The sequence below is a fragment of the Micrasema longulum genome, unplaced genomic scaffold (assembly GCF_059751315.1).
Source record: "Micrasema longulum isolate JH-2025_06_02 unplaced genomic scaffold, ASM5975131v1 h1tg000111l, whole genome shotgun sequence".
Lineage (NCBI taxonomy): Eukaryota > Metazoa > Arthropoda > Insecta > Trichoptera > Brachycentridae > Micrasema > Micrasema longulum.
Genome location: NW_028277317.1, coordinates 92,109 through 114,345, shown reverse-complemented (window position 1 = coordinate 114,345; position 22,237 = coordinate 92,109). Strand labels below are relative to the sequence as shown.

At 44.3% G+C, this 22,237-nt stretch overlaps 1 protein-coding gene across 1 annotated transcript; it reads right to left on the bottom strand.

The window, feature by feature from the left end:
- Window positions 1–470: 470 nt before the first annotated feature.
- On the bottom strand, window positions 471–6,602 carry LOC148284548 (uncharacterized). The gene is made up of 2 exons (XM_088238439.1): window positions 6,134–6,602; window positions 471–5,533 (listed from the first exon to the last, which is right to left on the bottom strand). The coding sequence occupies exons 1-2, from the start codon at window positions 6,600–6,602 to the stop codon at window positions 471–473; spliced, it is 5,532 nt and encodes a 1,843-aa protein (XP_088094565.1).
- Window positions 6,603–22,237: the final 15,635 nt, after the last annotated feature.

The window sequence follows — 22,237 nt, the reverse complement described above, 5'->3', positions numbered from 1 at the left end:
AGGACGGAGAACGGAATAAAACACGTGTGAACTGTTCAGAGTTAGGAACTCAACTGATTTAATATTTCCATTTGACCGCCTTATAAAGCGGTGCGCGTCGAGCTCCGTGAGTCGGCCATCCCACCCGCGCCGGCTGCCTCGGAGTGGTGGGGGTAATCTTTCCCCGCCACTCGCTACATGCCGCCGGCCGCAGGTGGCGTAAATACGGGCGCTCAATGCCCGTACGGGCCATTTCGTCGGCAGCCGCGACGCGCGCAACATGACATTTACATAATATATTTTTATACATTTTATTCATTTTAACCTAGCTATTTTTCCCCGGTAATACTGAGGCCAGGCTCGAAAGTGACCATTTTATCTTTATTGAGAGCCCAGCCATCAGTTCTATACATTTACCGGGGATCCTTTCTAATTATTGTATTATTTTAATTTATTCGATTTTACGCGTCCGGAACACTCCCCCCGTGCAGCTAGTCTGTACTATTTTCCTGCTGGGCGCGTTGTTCCTCTTCCTTCATTAGTACGGCGATCTTCACCGCTGGTCTGGTGTAGGTGCCGTTGGTGGTCCGCACCTCGACGACTCGTACTTGTCCGTCAGCTGCTGGTTCTGCACGGGTGACTCTGCCGCGAGGCCAAGAATTCCGCGGCAGATTTGGGTCCATGATGAGCGCGAGGTCCCCGACCTGTATTGGAGGCGCGGGCTCGCGCCATTTCTTCCTGTGCGCCAAGGTGGGAAGGTACTCCTTCAGCCATCGGCGCCAAAACATGTCGGCCATTTTCTGGGCGATCCTCCATTGCTTATGAAGGCAGGCCCCTTCTTCCTTTTTGTTATAATATGCCAGAGTTGGCTGTGTATTGGCTGACCCGAGCAAGAAGTGGTTCGGGGTCAGCGGTGCTTCGTCGTTGGGCTTGGTTGACACATGCGTGAGCGGGTGATTGTTCACGGTGTACTCTGCTTCAGCCAATATGGTTTTGAGGGTCTCCTCTCTTGGAGCCTGCTCGTTGAGGGTTGCGTGGAGGGCTCGTTTTACAGATCTCACGAGTCTTTCCCACGCTCCCCCCATATGAGGTGATGAGGGCGGAATGAATTTCCACTCAATTTTGCGAACTGTAAGTTCGGCGAGCATTCTGGGGTCCGCCAGGAGCTCGTCTACGGCCTGTTTCAGCTCTTTGTCCGCTCCCCTGAAGTTGGTAGCGTTGTCCGAGTATAACGCGTGTGGGCAGCCTCTGCGGGCGGCCATCCTTCTTATGGCCATTATGGCGGAGTCGCTTTCGAGGGACGACGCTAGCTCCAGGTGGATCGCGCGTGTGGTGAGGCAGGTGAACAGTGCCCCATAGCGCTTTTCTTTTCTTCGGCCGTTGGTGATCATCATCGGCCCGAAGAAGTCAAGCCCGCAGTGCGTGAACGGCGGCGTCCTGAAGGCCAGTCGGGCCTCAGGCAGTTGCCCCATCAGCGGGGGTTGGGGCCGGCTGCGCAGCATTTTACACAGCGGGCACCATCGTGTTATCTTCCTCACAGCCCCGCGGAGTCGCAGGATGAGGTAGCTGGCTCTCAGGTCGGCGATCGTCCTCTCGACTCCCGGGTGGCCACCCTTCCGGTGGCTGTGCGTGATCAGCAGCCGGGTGTATGGGCAGGTCCCGTCCATGATAGGCGGCGCGCTGCAGTCCTCTGCGAAGCTCTGTGCCGCTTGGATGCGCGTTCCCATCCGGATGACTCCCTCTTTGTCTAAGAAGGGTGCCGCTGCATGGAGGCGGCTGTGCGGCGGGATAGGCGCCTTTCGTCTCAGGAGCTCCAGCTCTTCTCCGAAAGCCGTCTCCTGGGACCGCTTCAGCAGCATGATTTCTGCGGCCCGTGTTTCTGAGGCGTGAAGTTCAAAGGTCCCCCCTGGGGACGGTAGGGACTCGTGGCGGCGGCATCGTGCGATGAATCGCAGCACCCATGCCGTCGCCCTGACGAGTCGGGTCCACGACGAGAAGCGCTGCACCTGGGGTAGGGCCTCCGTCCGTCTGATGTGGCCCACGAAGTGGCGGGGTTGTTTCCGCTCCAGCGTCTTCTCGTCCGGTTGTTGTAGTAACTTCTTCTCTTTCGGCCAGTCGGCTTCCCCTTTTCTCAGGAAGCCGGGGCCTCCGAACCATAGTCCCGACCTCGCAAGGTCGGGTGGGCCCTTGTCGCGGGTCCCTATGTCGGCTGGGTTGTCCTTGGTGGGGACCCATTTCCAGTCCCGTACGTCTGTGAGCTCGTCAATCTCGCCCAGCCTGTTTGCGACGAACGTGCTGTACCGCAGTGGGTCGGTTCGCAGCCAACACAGGACCGTGCTCGAGTCCGTCCAGAACACGGTTTGGGTGATGAGAGCTCGACTCTCTTTTTTTATGGTGGCGGCCATCCTTGCCGCTAGTAGCGCTGCCTGGAGTTCTAGTCTAGGCACTGACAGAGGCTTTAGGGGGGCCACCTTGCACTTCGCCATTGCGAAACTTGTGGTATCGGCCCCCACAAAGTATGCCACTGTGCAGCATGCCTGCTCTGACGCGTCGCAGAACACGTGCAGTGTCACGGGTTCTTTCTGCCCTTGCAGCGAGCATCTCGGTATTGTACAGCCGTTCGCTGCCAGCAGGTCGCGCCATTCCAACCACTTTTCGGCGTGGTCCGGTTGCAGCGGTTGGTCCCAACCTGTGTTTGTCCTCCAGATGGCTTGCAGCAATATCTTCGCCCGTATCGTGAGGCACGCAATGAAGCCTACTGGGTCGAAGATACTCATGGCGGCGCTCAACATGCCGCGCTTGGTGGGTCGCTCCGGGATGGCTGCACTTTCGGCTCCGTGCCGAAATATAAATAGGTCGCTCTTGGGATCCCATACGATCCCGAGGACCCGCTCCGTCATTACTTCTTCCCCTATGGTGACTGCTGTATTGGCCCGGTCGTCGGCCTTTACTTCTTCCAGGACATCTGGTTTGTTTGAAGCCCACCCGGTGAGCCGGAACCCGCCATTGCCGAGTACGAGGGTAACATCTCGTACCAGGCTTGCAGCTGTTTCTTCGCTGTCTGTGGCGTCTAGGTAGTCATCCATGTACATATTGTGCTCGATCGCCTCTGCTGCGGCGGGAAATTCTTTCGCGTGTGCTCGTGCGACTGTGTTTCGCACGAATTGCGCGCTGCTGGGTGAGCACTTCGCTCCAAACATCATGGACGCGAAGACAAACGTGTCGGGCTCCTGCCCGTCCTGCGTCCGCCATAGGAACCGCTGCGATTGCTGGTCGGCTTCCCGGATTCTTATCCGCAGGAACATCTCCCGTATGTCGGCCGCGATGGCTACTCGTCCCTCTCTGAAGCGGATCACGTTTCCGAGGAGGGATGAAAGCAGGTCAGGTCCCGTCAGTAGATGGTCGTTCAACGCCGTCCTCTGGAACTGGGCGGCGGCGTCGAACACGACCCTTATCTTGCCAGGCTTGTTGGGGTTTGTCACCGCGAAGTGGGGCAGGTACCATTTGCGCGAATGGTGGGCGTCTACCTCCTCGCGGCTTAGTTTGACGGCGTATCCCTTTTCAATGTAGTCCGCCATCTTGGCGCGATATGCGATCGCCAGTATCGGATCCTTCCGTAGTTTATTTTCCAGGGAGTGCAGCCGCTTCATGGCTGCTTGCCGGTTGCAGGGCAAAGAATCTCCGTCTTTCGCCCACAGTAAACCGGTCTCCCATCGTCCGGATGGTAGTTGTGTGGTTGAGCTGCTCATGAGCTCCGCCGCTCGCACATCTGCGGCGCGGCAACGTTCCAGGGTGGTTACACCTAGCGAGTCAACGGCGAAGCTCTTCTTTACCAGTTCCGCTAAGTCCCTTTCACCCTGGCCGTCTGGGGGTAATTCAAAGGCGGGGTGCACAGCCCCGCCGTAGGTGACGGCTCCTAGGGCCGTCTCGATGGTTAGCCGCCCGTCCTCTTGTAGGACTGGCGGGCCTGTAGATACCATTAGGGTGGCGTAATCAAGACCGATTAACATCTTCGGCTTGATGCCTGGCCCGTGTGTCTTGGTGCTCTTTCGGTTGCGGTGCGGCAGATCCATGACCCGCACCGTCTGTGCCTGGACACCAAATTCTTTGTTTCCTTTAACGAGGATTACGGATACACGCTGTGACTGTAGCGTGTCCGTGTTCCCACTGGCACCGATGAGTCTCAACTCCTCGCAGGCCCCGGTGGCGCCCACTGCACGGGCGACATCCTCCTCGAGGAGAGTTACCGATGAACCCTCGTCTAGTAGTGCGTGGATCTCCATTGACCCACGCGGGCCCTTCAAGGTTACTGGCACTACCTTGAAGGTCACTGGGACTTCCGTTCGCCTTGTCAATAAGACTTGCTCGTTCGGCGTACTGTCCACTCTCTCGCGGTGTAGTGACCGATGATGCCGCCCGTGGCACTCGTCGCACTTCGCCGCTTCACAGGTGGTCGTTTTGTGTCCCGGTTCTAGGCATCCGTAGCACACGAACTTGGCACGCACAATTGTCCACCTCTCCTCTACCGTTTTCCGGAGAAACTTCCGGCATTGTCCGAATGCGTGTCCACTCATGTCGCAGAACAGGCATTTTTTGTCCTGAGTGAGAAACACGTGCCTTTCTTGGGTACGCCTTTTCTCCACTCGGGCGGGTTCCGTGCTGATCCCGATGCAACCCGCATTCGGTATTGCACCGGTCAGTCTCGCTAGCCACAGTGCCAGATCCCTGGGGGTAGCTTTTCTCACGGTATCCGCTCGTGACATAATCCACATCATCCTCTCGACTCGTGGCAGCTTCTGAGTCATCTCGGACAGAAGCTTCGGGGAGGAGAGGTGGCTTCCATCGAGGCCCTCTACGGTCGATACGACGTTTCTTATCGCGACCGCGTAGTCCGTCAGGGCCTCCAGGGATGCGTTGTCGGCCAGTTTAGGGAGTTTTCTTATCCGCTCCAGTACTCTGTCCACGACGATCTCCGGGTGTCCAAAGGCGGCCTCTAACATCTTCACAATGTCCGGCACATTTCGGGGATCTACCAGCAAAGACGACACTGTGGCCTTGGCCCGTCCTGTGAGGGCTCGTTGCAGACGGAGAATGTTCTCCGCGTTTGTAAGGGAGCACATCTGTGTCGATTGATCAAATTGCGCCTTAAATATTCGCCATTCTAGCGGGTCGCCGGAGAATTGCGGTAGATCCCTAGCGCCGGTTTGCCTCGCCATGAACGTGTGCCACTCCGGCGGCTGTCTGTATTTCGTCACAGGCTCGCCGGTGGCACCCGGCGGCATGTATTCCGTGGGTAGCCCCTCTTGTACCCACGCGCTCACCGGGTCACGAAACTCGTAGCCCCCCAGTGGTATAGTACGTGCCGCTACGGGCTCGCCTGGCCCGGCGGCGTAGCGTACGTCGGCGTCCTCCCTTCGGCTGTGTGCGGGTGGCGCCTCATTGTCCCGATGCCGCTCATTGTAGCGGCCTTGTAAATGTGCGTTTGTCGCTCCGGCGTAGGCCGGCTCAGCGGCGTAGCGTGTGTTGGCGGGCTCCTTCATCCTGGAGTCCGTCTCTGCGACCGGGTGCCTCCGTGGCACCCCGTCTCTCACCCGGCCGCTGTCGTAGTGGCTCGGCGGAAATGTGTACGCCGCTCCGGTGTCCTCCGGATCAGCGGCGTAGCGTGTGTTGGCGGCCTCCTTCGTCCTGGAGTCCGCCTCTGCGACCGGGTGCCTCCGTGGCACCCCGTCTCTCACCCGGCCGCTGTCGTAGTGGCTCGGCGGAAGTGTGTACGCCGCTCCGGTGTCCTCCGGATCAGCGGCGTAGCGTGCGGTGGCGGCCTCCCTTGCTCTGAAGGCTGCTTCCGTGTCGGTGACAGGGCGCTTCCATGCGGCCCCGTCTCTCACCCGGCCGCTGTCGTAGTGGCTCGGTGGATGGATGTACGCCGCTCCGGTGTCCTCCGGATCAGCGGCGTAGCGTGTGGTGTGGCGTGCGGCGGCGGCCTCCCTTGTGCTGAAGGCTGCTTCCGCGTCGGTGACAGGGCGCTTCCAAGCGGCCCCGTCTCTCGCCCGGCTGCTGTCGTAGTGGCTCGGCTGCTGGATGTACGCCGCTCCGGTATCCTCCGGATCAGCGGCGTAGCGTGCGGCGTGGCGTGCGGCGGCAGCCTCCCTCGTACTGAGGGCTGCGTCGGTCCTAGACGCGTCTGACGTCAGCGGCAGCGGCTTGTGAGCCGGTTCCGACGTCCCGTGCGATGTGAGGTCCCTCTCGATGGTGGGCGTGAGGGGGGTTGCCATGTCTCGTCTGGCGTCCTCTCTCGCGTTGGCGGCCTTCAGCGCGGCGATGATCTCGTTGAGGCTGCTCACCTGCCTCTCGTGATGCGCCTCGCGTTCCTCCATCTGTCGGCGAAATGTCGCCGATGAGATGGACCGCTCCGAGGGTGCGGATCCCTCGTCCGAGTCCTTTTGTTCCTCCAGAAGTCCTTGATGAGGCTCCTCCTGGCAGTCGTGTGAAGGCCCTGGCTGGGGCTCCTCCTGATGTGCTCGTACAGACCCCGGTTGGGGCTCCTGAAGCTCCTCTTCGTGCTCCGTGCCGGCGTCTCGACGCGTTCCCGAACGCGTCGACACAGGCGATCTGTTGACCGGCATGCTGTAGGTGTGTTGTAGACTGGAGACCACTGGCGACGATCCTTAGCTCCGAAGGACCAAATGTAACGTACGCGTTACCACGATGAAAGTTTCGCCGGTTCGTCACCCGCGTCTGCCGCAGTCAAGCTTCCCGGCGTAAGTGGGAAGCCGCCCTCCCAGACAGAGCCAAAGACAAAGTCGGAAGGTAGGAGCACAGCTGCGCCGACCGCAAGTCAACCTCAATAGCCCTGAAAAGGACTTTCCACCCGGTCCAAGTGGTGCAGAGAGGCGAAGGCAGTCAGCAGGCAGAGCGGAGCGAAGAGCGAAGTGCAGGAAGGCGAACAGGACGGAGAACGGAATAAAACACGTGTGAACTGTTCAGAGTTAGGAACTCAACTGATTTAATATTTCCATTTGACCGCCTTATAAAGCGGTGCGCGTCGAGCTCCGTGAGTCGGCCATCCCACCCGCGCCGGCTGCCTCGGAGTGGTGGGGGTAATCTTTCCCCGCCACTCGCTACATGCCGCCGGCCGCAGGTGGCGTAAATACGGGCGCTCAATGCCCGTACGGGCCATTTCGTCGGCAGCCGCGACGCGCGCAACATGACATTTACATAATATATTTTTATACATTTTATTCATTTTAACCTAGCTATTTTTCCCCGGTAATACTGAGGCCAGGCTCGAAAGTGACCATTTTATCTTTATTGAGAGCCCAGCCATCAGTTCTATACATTTACCGGGGATCCTTTCTAATTATTGTATTATTTTAATTTATTCGATTTTACGCGTCCGGAACAATACTTTTACATAGTATTCTTTTTTATACAGAATGTTCCGTCACTGGGGTGTCCCGTGCCGAGGGAAACATTTTACAAAATGTGAAACATGCCTAAGATTAGCTATTTAACAAAGTTAACATAATAATAACAATAAAAAAAATGTAATTAATCCAATTCACCTAATTATAATTAACATAATAAACAATATAAAACTAAAATAATCATAAAAAACATAACCAATTTATATAGACCAATAGAACAAATTTCATAAATAGTACACACATTTTAACTATTTGGCTTGATCCACTCATCGATCCGTGCGCAACCCACCTCCACTATCCATTTCTTAATAGCAATTTTATATTATGAAAACTTACTAATTATCCTTACGGATAATGGAAGTAGATTGTACACTTAAACCGAGTAGTAGGCCAATCCTCTTTGAACCAAATCATCCTTGCTGCTTGCTAACAGAACTGCATCATCAGCATACAACAAGCAGCTTACTGAAAAATTATGCTTACTTACTATAAATTATATGAAATAAAAGTGGAATAAAACTATATACCATAGAATTAAGAATAGTCCAGAAACCGCATACGCACATTAAACAGAAAGCGACTCAACTACTCATAAATGAGTAGGTTTACATTTTGACCCATTAGTTTCTTTGTAGACGTCGCTCAGTACGCAACTCCTGATTGGAATTTAACCATGCCGTGTTGTGTCCTTTTAAAGTGTAGAAATACTGCTAGGATCTTAAAGAAACAGGATGCAATCATATTTCATGTGTAATTATCAAATGAATGTGTTTGTCACAAATGCATCACTTAAAAATTGAATTATTTTTCCATCTGTCAGATTGTCGAAGAAACAAAATGGAAATTTTGCAAGTGTTGCCAGAGTAGTAAAAAAATTTACCCTACTTTTCTCATATAATAAGAGAAATAATAAAAATTGAACCTCGGATTAAACAAAGCCGTGGTGGACATTTGGCCGACATTATCTCTAAAACATAAAATATTATTTAACATGATATAAAAATATCCGTTTTATGTAAAATAAAATTTGTTTTATATTTTAAGTTCAAAGTTAATTAATTCAATTACTCTTATTAAATGACCCTTTGATTATCTACTCTGTTGTGTCAATCAATATTTTCGAGTGCGCAATAAAATTTTAGAAAAATTAACAAATTGCTTTTTTTTTACTTTACATTTGTGTTATGGTTATTTTCTTCGCGATCTGGCAATATTACTCGGTGACTTCAAGTATGCGCGCGGCGAAAGTGTGTCTAAGTGGGGGAATTGTTGGACACAGTCCGATGTATTCAAATATGATTCTACGCTCCTTCTGGACTATTCTTAATTCTATGCTATATACGTTGTTTTATTATTATACATACATATGCGTATAAACAAATAAATAAAAAAACATTGAACTTTTTTATTATTTGATATATTATTTACAATCTTCAGGAATGTAAAATTAACTTAGAATTTATAAACACCCGTAGGGCAGGGCTTTGAATCATTTTGTTTTTTATTTATTTCCGGGGGAATTTACCCTAAAGTCCTTAAAATGTAAGACGATTAGAATGACAGCTGTCAAACTCAAATCAATAGTGATGGGAAATTACTGATCACCGATCATGTACCGATCAAATCGATTTTGTCAGTTTTTACATGCAAACATTAAACTCTGTTTCCGAAAATTGATTAAAAAAACGCAAAAACAAGCCTATCATAGTGTGTTGAATACAATTATTCACAAAAATAAGACATTTATACTTTTTTCGTGAACATTATCAAACTAGTTATTTTTTTATTCGATCAATTTACATTGTTAATAGTTTTAAAGCGGATTTTATATATTTATGTTGATTTATGTCAAGAATTGTATTAAAAAAATAAATTAACTTAATTTGTCGGCCTCGTGGTGTAATGGTCAGTGCGTTAGCCTGCCATGCAAGAGGTCTCGGGTTCGATTCCCGACATGGTTCATATGAAATATTTATTTAAAAGGGTGTTTTCACATTATAATATTTCATAGTCCCTGGACTGGTACCTGAAGCGTAAGACTGATCATCTTACCTTCATGCAACAAAAATGATCAAGATACGCTGCGATTGGTGTACCAATGCAGTGCCCTATGTACCATTAGGTGCGGAAAGGGAACGATGCGGTGATGAAATAAACTTACCAAATACGAATGATTTTTCGTGTGTCAATATAAATCAATCCTTAGACGTTACTACAAAGTTATGTCGTCAGTTTTTCTGAAAACTGACATTCTAATCATCTTACATTTTAAGGAACATAGTGTAGCGCCTTTGGGATTTTGATCAAAATGAGGTACGCACGAGAAAGTCGTTCAAAATAACCATTCTTTTAGCCCTTTAAGGATCTGTGGTATTCCAAACGCTCTCGCGGCCGTATTATCTCGCGTATTTTGTGTAAAAACTGTCTTCTCGTGCCACGAGAGCGGTTCAGAATAGCACCCCAGATATTAGAAACATCATTTTGCATCATTCCGACAGAAGCAATATTACTGATGATTGAACTGTTGGTTCTATACATATAGTCAGGTAAATATCTTAGGTGATTGAAATCTCAAATTTAATTTAATTTCAATCGCACAAGAAATAAATGCAGGAACTTATTAGAAATTGTATTCAAGCAAAGAAGACTCGCTATTCTTGCTAACAAAAGTCTACGATGTATGCAAGAAAAGATATTTTTTTTTTTCTATTTATAAATCATATAACACAAAGTATTTTACAAGTGTAATACGTTGAATTACATTCCCAGGAGTTACAACAACTCAATTCGGGACATAAATAATATTAGCATTTAGAAAATAACACATATTGAGAACAACAAAGAAACAAAGCAAGTTTAGCACCTCTATAACTAAATATAGCACAACAATTTACAGGGTGTTCTTTAAACCCTGTCACATCCGAAACCACGATGATCAGTATGAGCAAGAAGACATATTGGCACATTAAAATATTTTTTAAATACGCTAATATGTCTTCTTGCCCATACTGATCATTGTGGTTTCGGATGTGACAGGGTTTAAAGAACACCTTGTATACGCCTAAAACCTTTTCTTACACAAGCAGAATAAATATATTTAAAAAAAACGCTTTTAAGATTTAAAAAAAAAATGTGAATCTACTAAGGGAGATAAGGTCATTAACATCACATGCCATGCAGATGATGCTGCCATAGTGATGATGAGAACGTATCCATCTCAGTTAGTAAACTTCTGGATGCCCAAGAAATGTCGTATAGTACAATGAACACATGATTATTGGAAACATAATTCGGATATACAAAACGTGTGTCAGACCAAATCATGGTGTATACAACAGAGGCGAGGATAGATAGAGATAAAAAAAAATACGAAAAACCAAGTAGAAAAACTAAATAGAAAAACCAAATAACTGCTCAGAACGTCAGAGATGAAAGTACTAAAGGCATTTGCTTATGAATGTTGATAAATCCAAAGTGATGGTTTTTGAAAGGAATTAAAATATGACTAAATGTGAGATCAGCGAGAACGGAGATATTCTGAATCAGGTAGAAGAATTTGTGTATTTGGGAAGTATGTTTACCAGGGATGGAAAGGAGAGTGAGTGCCGGGAGCAGGGTGAATGGTGCACTGATTGGCAAACAAATGTTTATCGCAGGAGGCAAAACTAGCAGTTCACAATGGAGTTCTAGTGCCAACTCCAATGTATGGAATTGAACAAATAATGATGAAACTATGTTAAATGCTGTCGAAATGCGATCCCTCAGGCAAATGTGTGTTAAAACGATGTACGGTAAGTGCCAAATGTCGAGATCCGTGAACGTGTAAAGGCTGAGACATGCATTATCGACGGAATCAAGAAAGGGGCGCTGCGTTGGTTTGGACACGTAGAGCGAACGGACAGCGAACGAACGGCTAAAAGGATCTACGATGCGAATGTTGATGGATGCAGAAAACGAGGAAGAACGAGAAAGACACGGCACGATCGAGTCCACTTGAAGATGGACATGTCAAAAGTAGGAATAATCGGCGTGCGTGCATGAGAAGATGTATGAATGTAGAGGAAGCGAGGTCTGTATGCAAAGACAGATTGATATGGCGTTCTATCCTCTCTGCCTACCCATACGGGGAAACGGCGTGATGGTTTGTTTGTTTGTTTCAAAGTAATTGAGTTTTCACTGTATTTCAGACTTTGGGAATATTTTATAACGCTAAAGTCGCCTGTCTCGGTAGAAATTTGCAAAGTCGCAATGTTCTGAATGAAAATCGTCATATTCGGTTTAACGTGTGTTATTTTATTGGCTGAATTTTATCCAGCAGCCGCCGCTCAGAAGCAGTCCTTGCAACTACATTAGGAATCATTGGTCCATATTTTTATGAAGATCAGACTAACAGTCGACACAGAGCGATACATTGAGATTTTACAGAATTTATTGCTCCGGCACGCCCCCAGATTTTTTCCACCCAATGATGAAAATACAAAGTCTAGACGTTTTGTTAGAAAATCCTTTTAAATATAATCAGTCGAATAATGAATCAAAATGCATCAAAACCACTTCAAGGTAATTGAATTTTCAATGTACAGGTAAACGTCGTTTGGCACCGGTTCGATTTACGCCGATTGGTGCCGGCGTGGGATTCCCCGGTCCGGCCGACACCAGACGACAGTAGGCGCCGCGATTCTGATAGCAGACACACTTTTACACGTTGTTTTATTCTATTACCGTGTACGCGAGCAGCCTATTGTGTGTGTGAATAATCATAATCAAGAAAGGAAGCAACAATCAAAGCAAATGAAATTGGATGTTTTTTTCAAAAACGTGTGACATTTTTAGTACCTACGAACTGGTGAGGTTAGTATTTATTATAAAAAAAACATTATTTACATCAAAATATTATTATTTAATTTGTAAATGAATTTAAACTGTATTTTTTTTTTTTTTTTAATCTTAAAGTAGGGCACACATATCATACATATTGTTATGCGTGTTCTAATAATAACATTGCAAATATATTTAATTTATAAACTGTTTATCACATATGTCTTGACCATTATTTTAAATATTGATATGTTTTTTTCTTCATAAATATTTTTTTCCATTTCGTAATACTTTTTAATTGCTTTAAATAAAATGGAATTTTGTGACTTTGCCTTTTTCCTAAATGGAAGTCTAATTTTGTTCTTTTCTCTAGTATTGTGATCGTGTTCATGCTGGTTCCAATCAATTTTTTTCCAAAATTCTGTTTTATTTATTAAATACATTTATAATTTATTTGGAATATAATAAACATCTTAGATTGTTCTTAGGATTTTGACACGGAACCTAACCCTATATCTTGCATTATATTTGTGTTCATTTTACACCGTCTCTCGGAACGGAACCCCGGCGTGAAACGGCGTTTACCTGTATTTTGTAACAAATTAATTCCGAAGCATTTGCTAGGTCGTCAGAACTGTCCATTACGAACTAAGGGTGAACAACCTAACGGAACAATTCGCTCTCTCTCGTGGGAGCAAAACTTTTAGAGAACTGGTCTCCCCAGTGTTGCCAATTTAGCGACTTTGTCGCTAGATTAAACAACTTTTTTATTGACAAATAAATACTAGCTACTTTTAAACGATCTGTCAAAAGTTAAAGTAAAAATGGAATCACTTGAGATATAGAAATTATATTCCGAAAATATATAAAAAGGAATGGGAAGAAAGAGATTTAAAGTATATTTTATTAAAATTAAATATTTTTGTCATTAATATGACATGTAATTACTTATAACAAAACGATATTATGTGATATTACTTGACAATATTTTGAGCTTGTACAAATTTTCGTAGACAAGGACTGGATTCAATTCCCCGGGGAGCTGTTTGTATTTGTTGATGAATGACCTGGTCCATGAAGAAGTATAGAAATTCAAAAAATAATATTTCCAGGCGTTGCCTAGTACGTAGGTGAAATAATTCAATTAGATGAATCTCACCCGCATAAATAAAGGTTTCAGCTCTTTAACTTCACAAACATCAACGGATGAAAGAATTGAAGGAATATAGATGTTCAAATATAGGCAGAATGGTGAATGTTACACAGTGTGTAAAGTGGCCACTAAAACCAGCCATTGACAGGTCATAAGCCCTGTAGATGCCTAGACTTCCATATTACCTTCATAGATTTGTATACTAGATCATAACGCAAATCTCCAACTAAGTGAAGAATAAGCTTTCGCCATTGTAGAAGGATTAGAAAGAAAAATTAAATTCAACAGTTTAATTTCCTTTGTTGTATTTCATAACCAGATGCCTAATTTCAAGTCCTCTCTTCATCACTGACAGACAAACACGTGGGCAGTTCCTTGTAGAAACTGCCGCCGACCTTTGTGGGTTTCAAAATGAAAAATATGAAGACCGCACAAAAAAGTCTATGAGCTGTCTGCAGCAAACGGAACCACAATTTCGACATAAAGCGCATTCATTGCTGTAATATGTGAATTGTACATTTCATCCAGCAAGAGTCTCTCAAAAGCGGTCCTTGCAAGTATTGCCTGGGAAATAATGACCAAACGCCAAACTTCAAGACTTCCTAACATCCCTAACCTTCAAACACGTGGGCAGTTCCTTGTAGAAACTGCCGCCGACCTTTGTGGGTTTCAAAATGAAAAATATGAAGACCGCACAAAAAAGTCTATGAGCTGTCTGCAGCAAATGGAACCACAATTTCGACATAAAGCGCATTTATTGCTGTAATATGTGAATTGTTCATTTCATCAATAAAGAGTCTCTCAAAAGCGGTCCTTGCAAGTATTGCCTGGGAAATAATGACCAAACGCCAAACTTCAAGACTTCCTAACATCCCTAACCTTCAAACACGTGGGCAGTTCCTTGTAGAAACTGCCGCCGACCTTTGTGGGTTTCAAAATGAAAAATATGAAGACCGCACAAAAAAGTCTACGAGCTGTCTGCAGCAAACGGAATCACAAATTCGACATAAAGCGCATTCATTGCTGTAATATGTGAATTGTACATTTCATCAATAAAGAGTCTCTCAAAAGCGGTTCTTGCAAGTATTGCCTGGGAAATAATGACCAAACGCCAAACTTCAAGACTTCCTAACATCCCTAACCTTCAAACACGTGGGCAGTTCCTTGTAGAAACTGCCGCCGACCTTTGTGGGTTTCAAAATGAAAAATATGAAGACCGCACAAAAAAGTCTACGAGCTGTCTGCAGCAAACGGAACCACAATTTCGACATAAAGCGCATTCATTGCTGTAATATGTGAATTGTACATTTCATCAATAAAGAGTCTCTCAAAAGCGGTCCTTGCAAGTATTGCCTGGGAAATAATGACCAAACGCCAAACTTCAAGACTTCCTAACATCCCTAACATTCAAACACGTGGGCAGTTCCTTGTAGAAACTGCCGCCGACCTTTGTGGGTTTCAAAATGAAAAATATGAAGACCGCACAAAAAAGTCTACGAGCTGTCTGCAGCAAACGGAACCACAATTTCGACATAAAGCGCATTCATTGCTGTAATATGTGAATTGTACATTTCATCAATAAAGAGTCTCTCAAAAGCGGTTCTTGCAAGTATTGCCTGGGAAATAATGACCAAACGCCAAACTTCAAGACTTCCTAACATCCCTAACCTTCAAACACGTGGGCAGTTCCTTGTAGAAACTGCCGCCGACCTTTGTGGGTTTCAAAATGAAAAATATGAAGACCGCACAAAAAAGTCTACGAGCTGTCTGCAGCAAACGGAACCACAATTTCGACATAAAGCGCATTCATTGCTGTAATATGTGAATTGTACATTTCATCAATAAAGAGTCTCTCAAAAGCGGTTCTTGCAAGTATTGCCTGGGAAATAATGACCAAACGCCAAACTTCAAGACTTCCTAACATCCCTAACCTTCAAACACGTGGGCAGTTCCTTGTAGAAACTGCCGCTGACCTTTGTGGGTTTCAAAATGAAAAATATGAAGACCGCACAAAAAAGTATATGAGCTGTCTGCAGCAAACGGAACCACAATTTCGACATAAAGCGCATTCATTGCTGTAATATGTGAATTGTACATTTCATCCAGCAAGAGTCTCTCTCTCTTTTCAAATATGTTAATATTATAAATATTTGTAAAAGGCAGATTTGCCGTTTATGTTAATAAAATAAAATAAAAATAAAATATAGCGCCTTCATTGCTGTAATATGTGAATTGTACATTTCATCAATAAAGAGTCTCTCAAAAGCGGTTCTTGCAAGTATTGCCTGGGAAATAATGACCAAACGCCAAACTTCAAGACTTCCTAACATCCCTAACCTTCAAACACGTGGGCAGTTCCTTGTAGAAACTGCCGCCGACCTTTGTGGGTTTCAAAATGAAAAATATGAAGACCGCACAAAAAAGTCTATGAGCTGTCTGCAGCAAATGGAACCACAATTTCGACATAAAGCGCATTTATTGCTGTAATATGTGAATTGTACATTTCATCAATAAAGAGTCTCTCAAAAGCGGTCCTTGCAAGTATTGCCTGGGAAATAATGACCAAACGCCAAACTTCAAGATTTCCTAACATCCCTGACGTACAAACACGTGGGCAGTTCCTTGTAGAAACTGCCGCTGACCTTTGTGGGTTTCAAAATGAAAAATATGAAGACCGCACAAAAAAGTCTATGAGCTGTCTGCAGCAAACGGAACCACAATTTCGACATAAAGCGCATTTATTGCTGTAATATGTGAATTGTACATTTCATCAATAAAGAGTCTCTCAAAAGCGGTTCTTGCAAGTATTGCCTGGGAAATAATGACCAAACGCCAAACTTCAAGACTTCTTAACATCCCTAACCTTCAAACACGTGGGCAGTTCCTTGTAGAAACTGCCGCCGACCTTTGTGGGTTTCAAAATGAAAAATATGAAGACCGCACAAAAAAGTCTATGAGCTGTCTGCAGCAAATGGAACCACAATTTCGACATAAAGCGCATTTATTGCTGTAATATGTGAATTGTTCATTTCATCAATAAAGAGTCTCTCAAAAGCGGTCCTTGCAAGTATTGCCTGGGAAATAATGACCAAACGCCAAACTTCAAGACTTCCTAACATCCCTAACCTTCAAACACGTGGGCAGTTCCTTGTAGAAACTGCCGCCGACCTTTGTGGGTTTCAAAATGAAAAATATGAAGACCGCACAAAAAAGTCTACGAGCTGTCTGCAGCAAACGGAACCACAATTTCGACATAAAGCGCATTCATTGCTGTAATATGTGAATTGTACATTTCATCAATAAAGAGTCTCTCAAAAGCGGTTCTTGCAAGTATTGCCTGGGAAATAATGACCAAACGCCAAACTTCAAGACTTCCTAACATCCCTAACCTTCAAACACGTGGGCAGTTCCTTGTAGAAACTGCCGCTGACCTTTGTGGGTTTCAAAATGAAAAATATGAAGACCGCACAAAAAAGTATTTGAGCTGTCTGCAGCAAACGGAACCACAATTTCGACATAAAGCGCATTCATTGCTGTAATATGTGAATTGTACATTTCATCCAGCAAGAGTCTCTCTCTCTTTTCAAATATGTTAATATTATAAATATTTGTAAAAGGCAGATTTGCCGTTTATGTTAATAAAATAAAATAAAAATAAAATATAGCGCCTTCATTGCTGTAATATGTGAATTGTACATTTCATCAATAAAGAGTCTCTCAAAAGCGGTCCTTGCAAGTATTGCCTGGGAAATAATGACCAAACGCCAAACTTCAAGATTTCCTAACATCCCTAACATACAAACACGTGGGCAGTTCCTTGTAGAAACTGCCGCCGACCTTTGTGGGTTTCAAAATGAAAAATATGAAGACCGCACAAAAAAGTCTACGAGCTGTCTGCAGCAAACGGAACCACAATTTCGACATAAAGCGCATTCATTGCTGTAATATGTGAATTGTACATTTCATCAATAAAGAGTCTCTCAAAAGCGGTTCTTGCAAGTATTGCCTGGGAAATAATGACCAAACGCCAAACTTCAAGACTTCCTAACATCCCTAACCTTCAAACACGTGGGCAGTTCCTTGTAGAAACTGCCGCTGACCTTTGTGGGTTTCAAAATGAAAAATATGAAGACCGCACAAAAAAGTATATGAGCTGTCTGCAGCAAACGGAACCACAATTTCGACATAAAGCGCATTCATTGCTGTAATATGTGAATTGTACATTTCATCCAGCAAGAGTCTCTCTCTCTTTTCAAATATGTTAATATTATAAATATTTGTAAAAGGCAGATTTGCCGTTTATGTTAATAAAATAAAATAAAAATAAAATATAGCGCCTTCATTGCTGTAATATGTGAATTGTACATTTCATCAATAAAGAGTCTCTCAAAAGCGGTTCTTGCAAGTATTGCCTGGGAAATAATGACCAAACGCCAAACTTCAAGACTTCCTAACATCCCTAACCTTCAAACACGTGGGCAGTTCCTTGTAGAAACTGCCGCCGACCTTTGTGGGTTTCAAAATGAAAAATATGAAGACCGCACAAAAAAGTCTATGAGCTGTCTGCAGCAAATGGAACCACAATTTCGACATAAAGCGCATTTATTGCTGTAATATGTGAATTGTACATTTCATCAATAAAGAGTCTCTCAAAAGCGGTCCTTGCAAGTATTGCCTGGGAAATAATGACCAAACGCCAAACTTCAAGATTTCCTAACATCCCTGACGTACAAACACGTGGGCAGTTCCTTGTAGAAACTGCCGCTGACCTTTGTGGGTTTCAAAATGAAAAATATGAAGACCGCACAAAAAAGTCTATGAGCTGTCTGCAGCAAACGGAACCACAATTTCGACATAAAGCGCATTTATTGCTGTAATATGTGAATTGTACATTTCATCAATAAAGAGTCTCTCAAAAGCGGTTCTTGCAAGTATTGCCTGGGAAATAATGACCAAACGCCAAACTTCAAGACTTCTTAACATCCCTAACCTTCAAACACGTGGGCAGTTCCTTGTAGAAACTGCCGCCGACCTTTGTGGGTTTCAAAATGAAAAATATGAAGACCGCACAAAAAAGTCTACGAGCTGTCTGCAGCAAACGGAATCACAATTTCGACATAAAGCGCATTCATTGCTGTAATATGTGAATTGTACATTTCATCAATAAAGAGTCTCTCAAAAGCGGTTCTTGCAAGTATTGCCTGGGAAATAATGACCAAACGCCAAACTTCAAGACTTCCTAACATCCCTAACCTTCAAACACGTGGGCAGTTCCTTGTAGAAACTGCCGCCGACCTTTGTGGGTTTCAAAATGAAAAATATGAAGACCGCACAAAAAAGTCTACGAGCTGTCTGCAGCAAACGGAACCACAATTTCGACATAAAGCGCATTCATTGCTGTAATATGTGAATTGTACATTTCATCAATAAAGAGTCTCTCAAAAGCGGTCCTTGCAAGTATTGCCTGGGAAATAATGACCAAACGCCAAACTTCAAGACTTCCTAACATCCCTAACATTCGAACACGTGGGCAGTTCCTTGTAGAAACTGCCGCCGACCTTTGTGGGTTTCAAAATGAAAAATATGAAGACCGCACAAAAAAGTCTACGAGCTGTCTGCAGCAAACGGAACCACAATTTCGACATAAAGCGCATTCATTGCTGTAATATGTGAATTGTACATTTCATCAATAAAGAGTCTCTCAAAAGCGGTTCTTGCAAGTATTGCCTGGGAAATAATGACCAAACGCCAAACTTCAAGACTTCCTAACATCCCTAACCTTCAAACACGTGGGCAGTTCCTTGTAGAAACTGCCGCCGACCTTTGTGGGTTTCAAAATGAAAAATATGAAGACCGCACAAAAAAGTCTACGAGCTGTCTGCAGCAAACGGAACCACAATTTCGACATAAAGCGCATTTATTGCTGTAATATGTGAATTGTACATTTCATCAATAAAGAGTCTCTCAAAAGCGGTCCTTGCAAGTATTGCCTGGGAAATTATGACCAAACGCCAAACTTCAAGATCTCTCTTCATCACTGACAGACAAACACGTGGGCAGTTCCTTGTAGAAACTGCCGCCGACCTTTGTGGGTTTCAAAATGAAAAATATGAAGACCGCACAAAAAAGTCTATGAGCTGTCTGCAGCAAACGGAACCACAATTTCGACATAAAGCGCATTCATTGCTGTAATATGTGAATTGTACATTTCATCCAGCAAGAGTCGCTCTCTCTATTCAAATATGTTAATATTATAAATATTTGTAAAAGGCAGATTTGCCGTTTATGTTAATAAAATAAAATAAAAATAAAATAAAGCGCCTTCATTGCTGTAATTTGTGAATTGTACATTTCATCAATAAAGAGTCTCTCAAAAGCGGTCCTTGCAAGTATTGCCTGGGAAATAATGACCAAACGCCAAACTTCAAGATTTCCTAACATCCCTGACGTACAAACACGTGGGCAGTTCCTTGTAGAAACTGCCGCTGACCTTTGTGGGTTTCAAAATGAAAAATATGAAGACCGCACAAAAAAGTCTATGAGCTGTCTGCAGCAAACAGAACCACAATTTCGACATAAAGCGCATTCATTGCTGTAATATGTGAATTGTACATTTCATCAATAAAGAGTCTCTCAAAAGCGGTCCTTGCAAGTATTGCCTGGGAAATAATGACCAAACGCCAAACTTCAAGATTTCCTAACATCCCTGACGTACAAACACGTGGGCAGTTCCTTGTAGAAACTGCCGCTGACCTTTGTGGGTTTCAAAATGAAAAATATGAAGACCGCACAAAAAAGTATATGAGCTGTCTGCAGCAAACGGAACCACAATTTCGACATAAAGCGCATTCATTGCTGTAATATGTGAATTGTACATTTCATCAATAAAGAGTCTCTCAAAAGCGGTTCTTGCAAGTATTGCCTGGGAAATAATGACCAAACGCCAAACTTCAAGACTTCTTAACATCCCTAACCTTCAAACACGTGGGCAGTTCCTTGTAGAAACTGCCGCCGACCTTTGTGGGTTTCAAAATGAAAAATATGAAGACCGCACAAAAAAGTCTACGAGCTGTCTGCAGCAAACGGAATCACAATTTCGACATAAAGCGCATTCATTGCTGTAATATGTGAATTGTACATTTCATCAATAAAGAGTCTCTCAAAAGCGGTTCTTGCAAGTATTGCCTGGGAAATAATGACCAAACGCCAAACTTCAAGACTTCCTAACATCCCTAACCTTCAAACACGTGGGCAGTTCCTTGTAGAAACTGCCGCCGACCTTTGTGGGTTTCAAAATGAAAAATATGAAGACCGCACAAAAAAGTCTACGAGCTGTCTGCAGCAAACGGAACCACAATTTCGACATAAAGCGCATTCATTGCTGTAATATGTGAATTGTACATTTCATCAATAAAGAGTCTCTCAAAAGCGGTCCTTGCAAGTATTGCCTGGGAAATAATGACCAAACGCCAAACTTCAAGACTTCCTAACATCCCTAACATTCGAACACGTGGGCAGTTCCTTGTAGAAAATGCCGCCGACCTTTGTGGGTTTCAAAATGAAAAATATGAAGACCGCACAAAAAAGTCTACGAGCTGTCTGCAGCAAACGGAACCACAATTTCGACATAAAGCGCATTCATTGCTGTAATATGTGAATTGTACATTTCATCAATAAAGAGTCTCTCAAAAGCGGTTCTTGCAAGTATTGCCTGGGAAATAATGACCAAACGCCAAACTTCAAGACTTCCTAACATCCCTAACCTTCAAACACGTGGGCAGTTCCTTGTAGAAACTGCCGCTGACCTTTGTGGGTTTCAAAATGAAAAATATGAAGACCGCACAAAAAAGTATTTGAGCTGTCTGCAGCAAACGGAACCACAATTTCGACATAAAGCGCATTCATTGCTGTAATATGTGAATTGTACATTTCATCCAGCAAGAGTCTCTCTCTCTTTTCAAATATGTTAATATTATAAATATTTGTAAAAGGCAGATTTGCCGTTTATGTTAATAAAATAAAATAAAAATAAAATATAGCGCCTTCATTGCTGTAATATGTGAATTGTACATTTCATCAATAAAGAGTCTCTCAAAAGCGGTTCTTGCGAGTATTGCCTGGGAAATAATGACCAAACGCCAAACTTCAAGATTTCCTAACATCCCTAACATACAAACACGTGGGCAGTTCCTTGTAGAAACTGCCGCCGACCTTTGTGGGTTTCAAAATGAAAAATATGAAGACCGCACAAAAAAGTCTATGAGCTGTCTGCAGCAAATGGAACCACAATTTCGACATAAAGCGCATTTATTGCTGTAATATGTGAATTGTACATTTCATCAATAAAGAGTCTCTCAAAAGCGGTCCTTGCAAGTATTGCCTGGGAAATAATGACCAAACGCCAAACTTCAAGATTTCCTAACATCCCTGACGTACAAACACGTGGGCAGTTCCTTGTAGAAACTGCCGCTGACCTTTGTGGGTTTCAAAATGAAAAATATGAAGACCGCACAAAAAAGTCTATGAGCTGTCTGCAGCAAACGGAACCACAATTTCGACATAAAGCGCATTTATTGCTGTAATATGTGAATTGTACATTTCATCAATAAAGAGTCTCTCAAAAGCGGTTCTTGCAAGTATTGCCTGGGAAATAATGACCAAACGCCAAACTTCAAGACTTCCTAACATCCCTAACCTTCAAACACGTGGGCAGTTCCTTGTAGAAACTGCCGCCGACCTTTGTGGGTTTCAAAATGAAAAATATGAAGACCGCACAAAAAAGTCTACGAGCTGTCTGCAGCAAACGGAATCACAATTTCGACATAAAGCGCATTCATTGCTGTAATATGTGAATTGTACATTT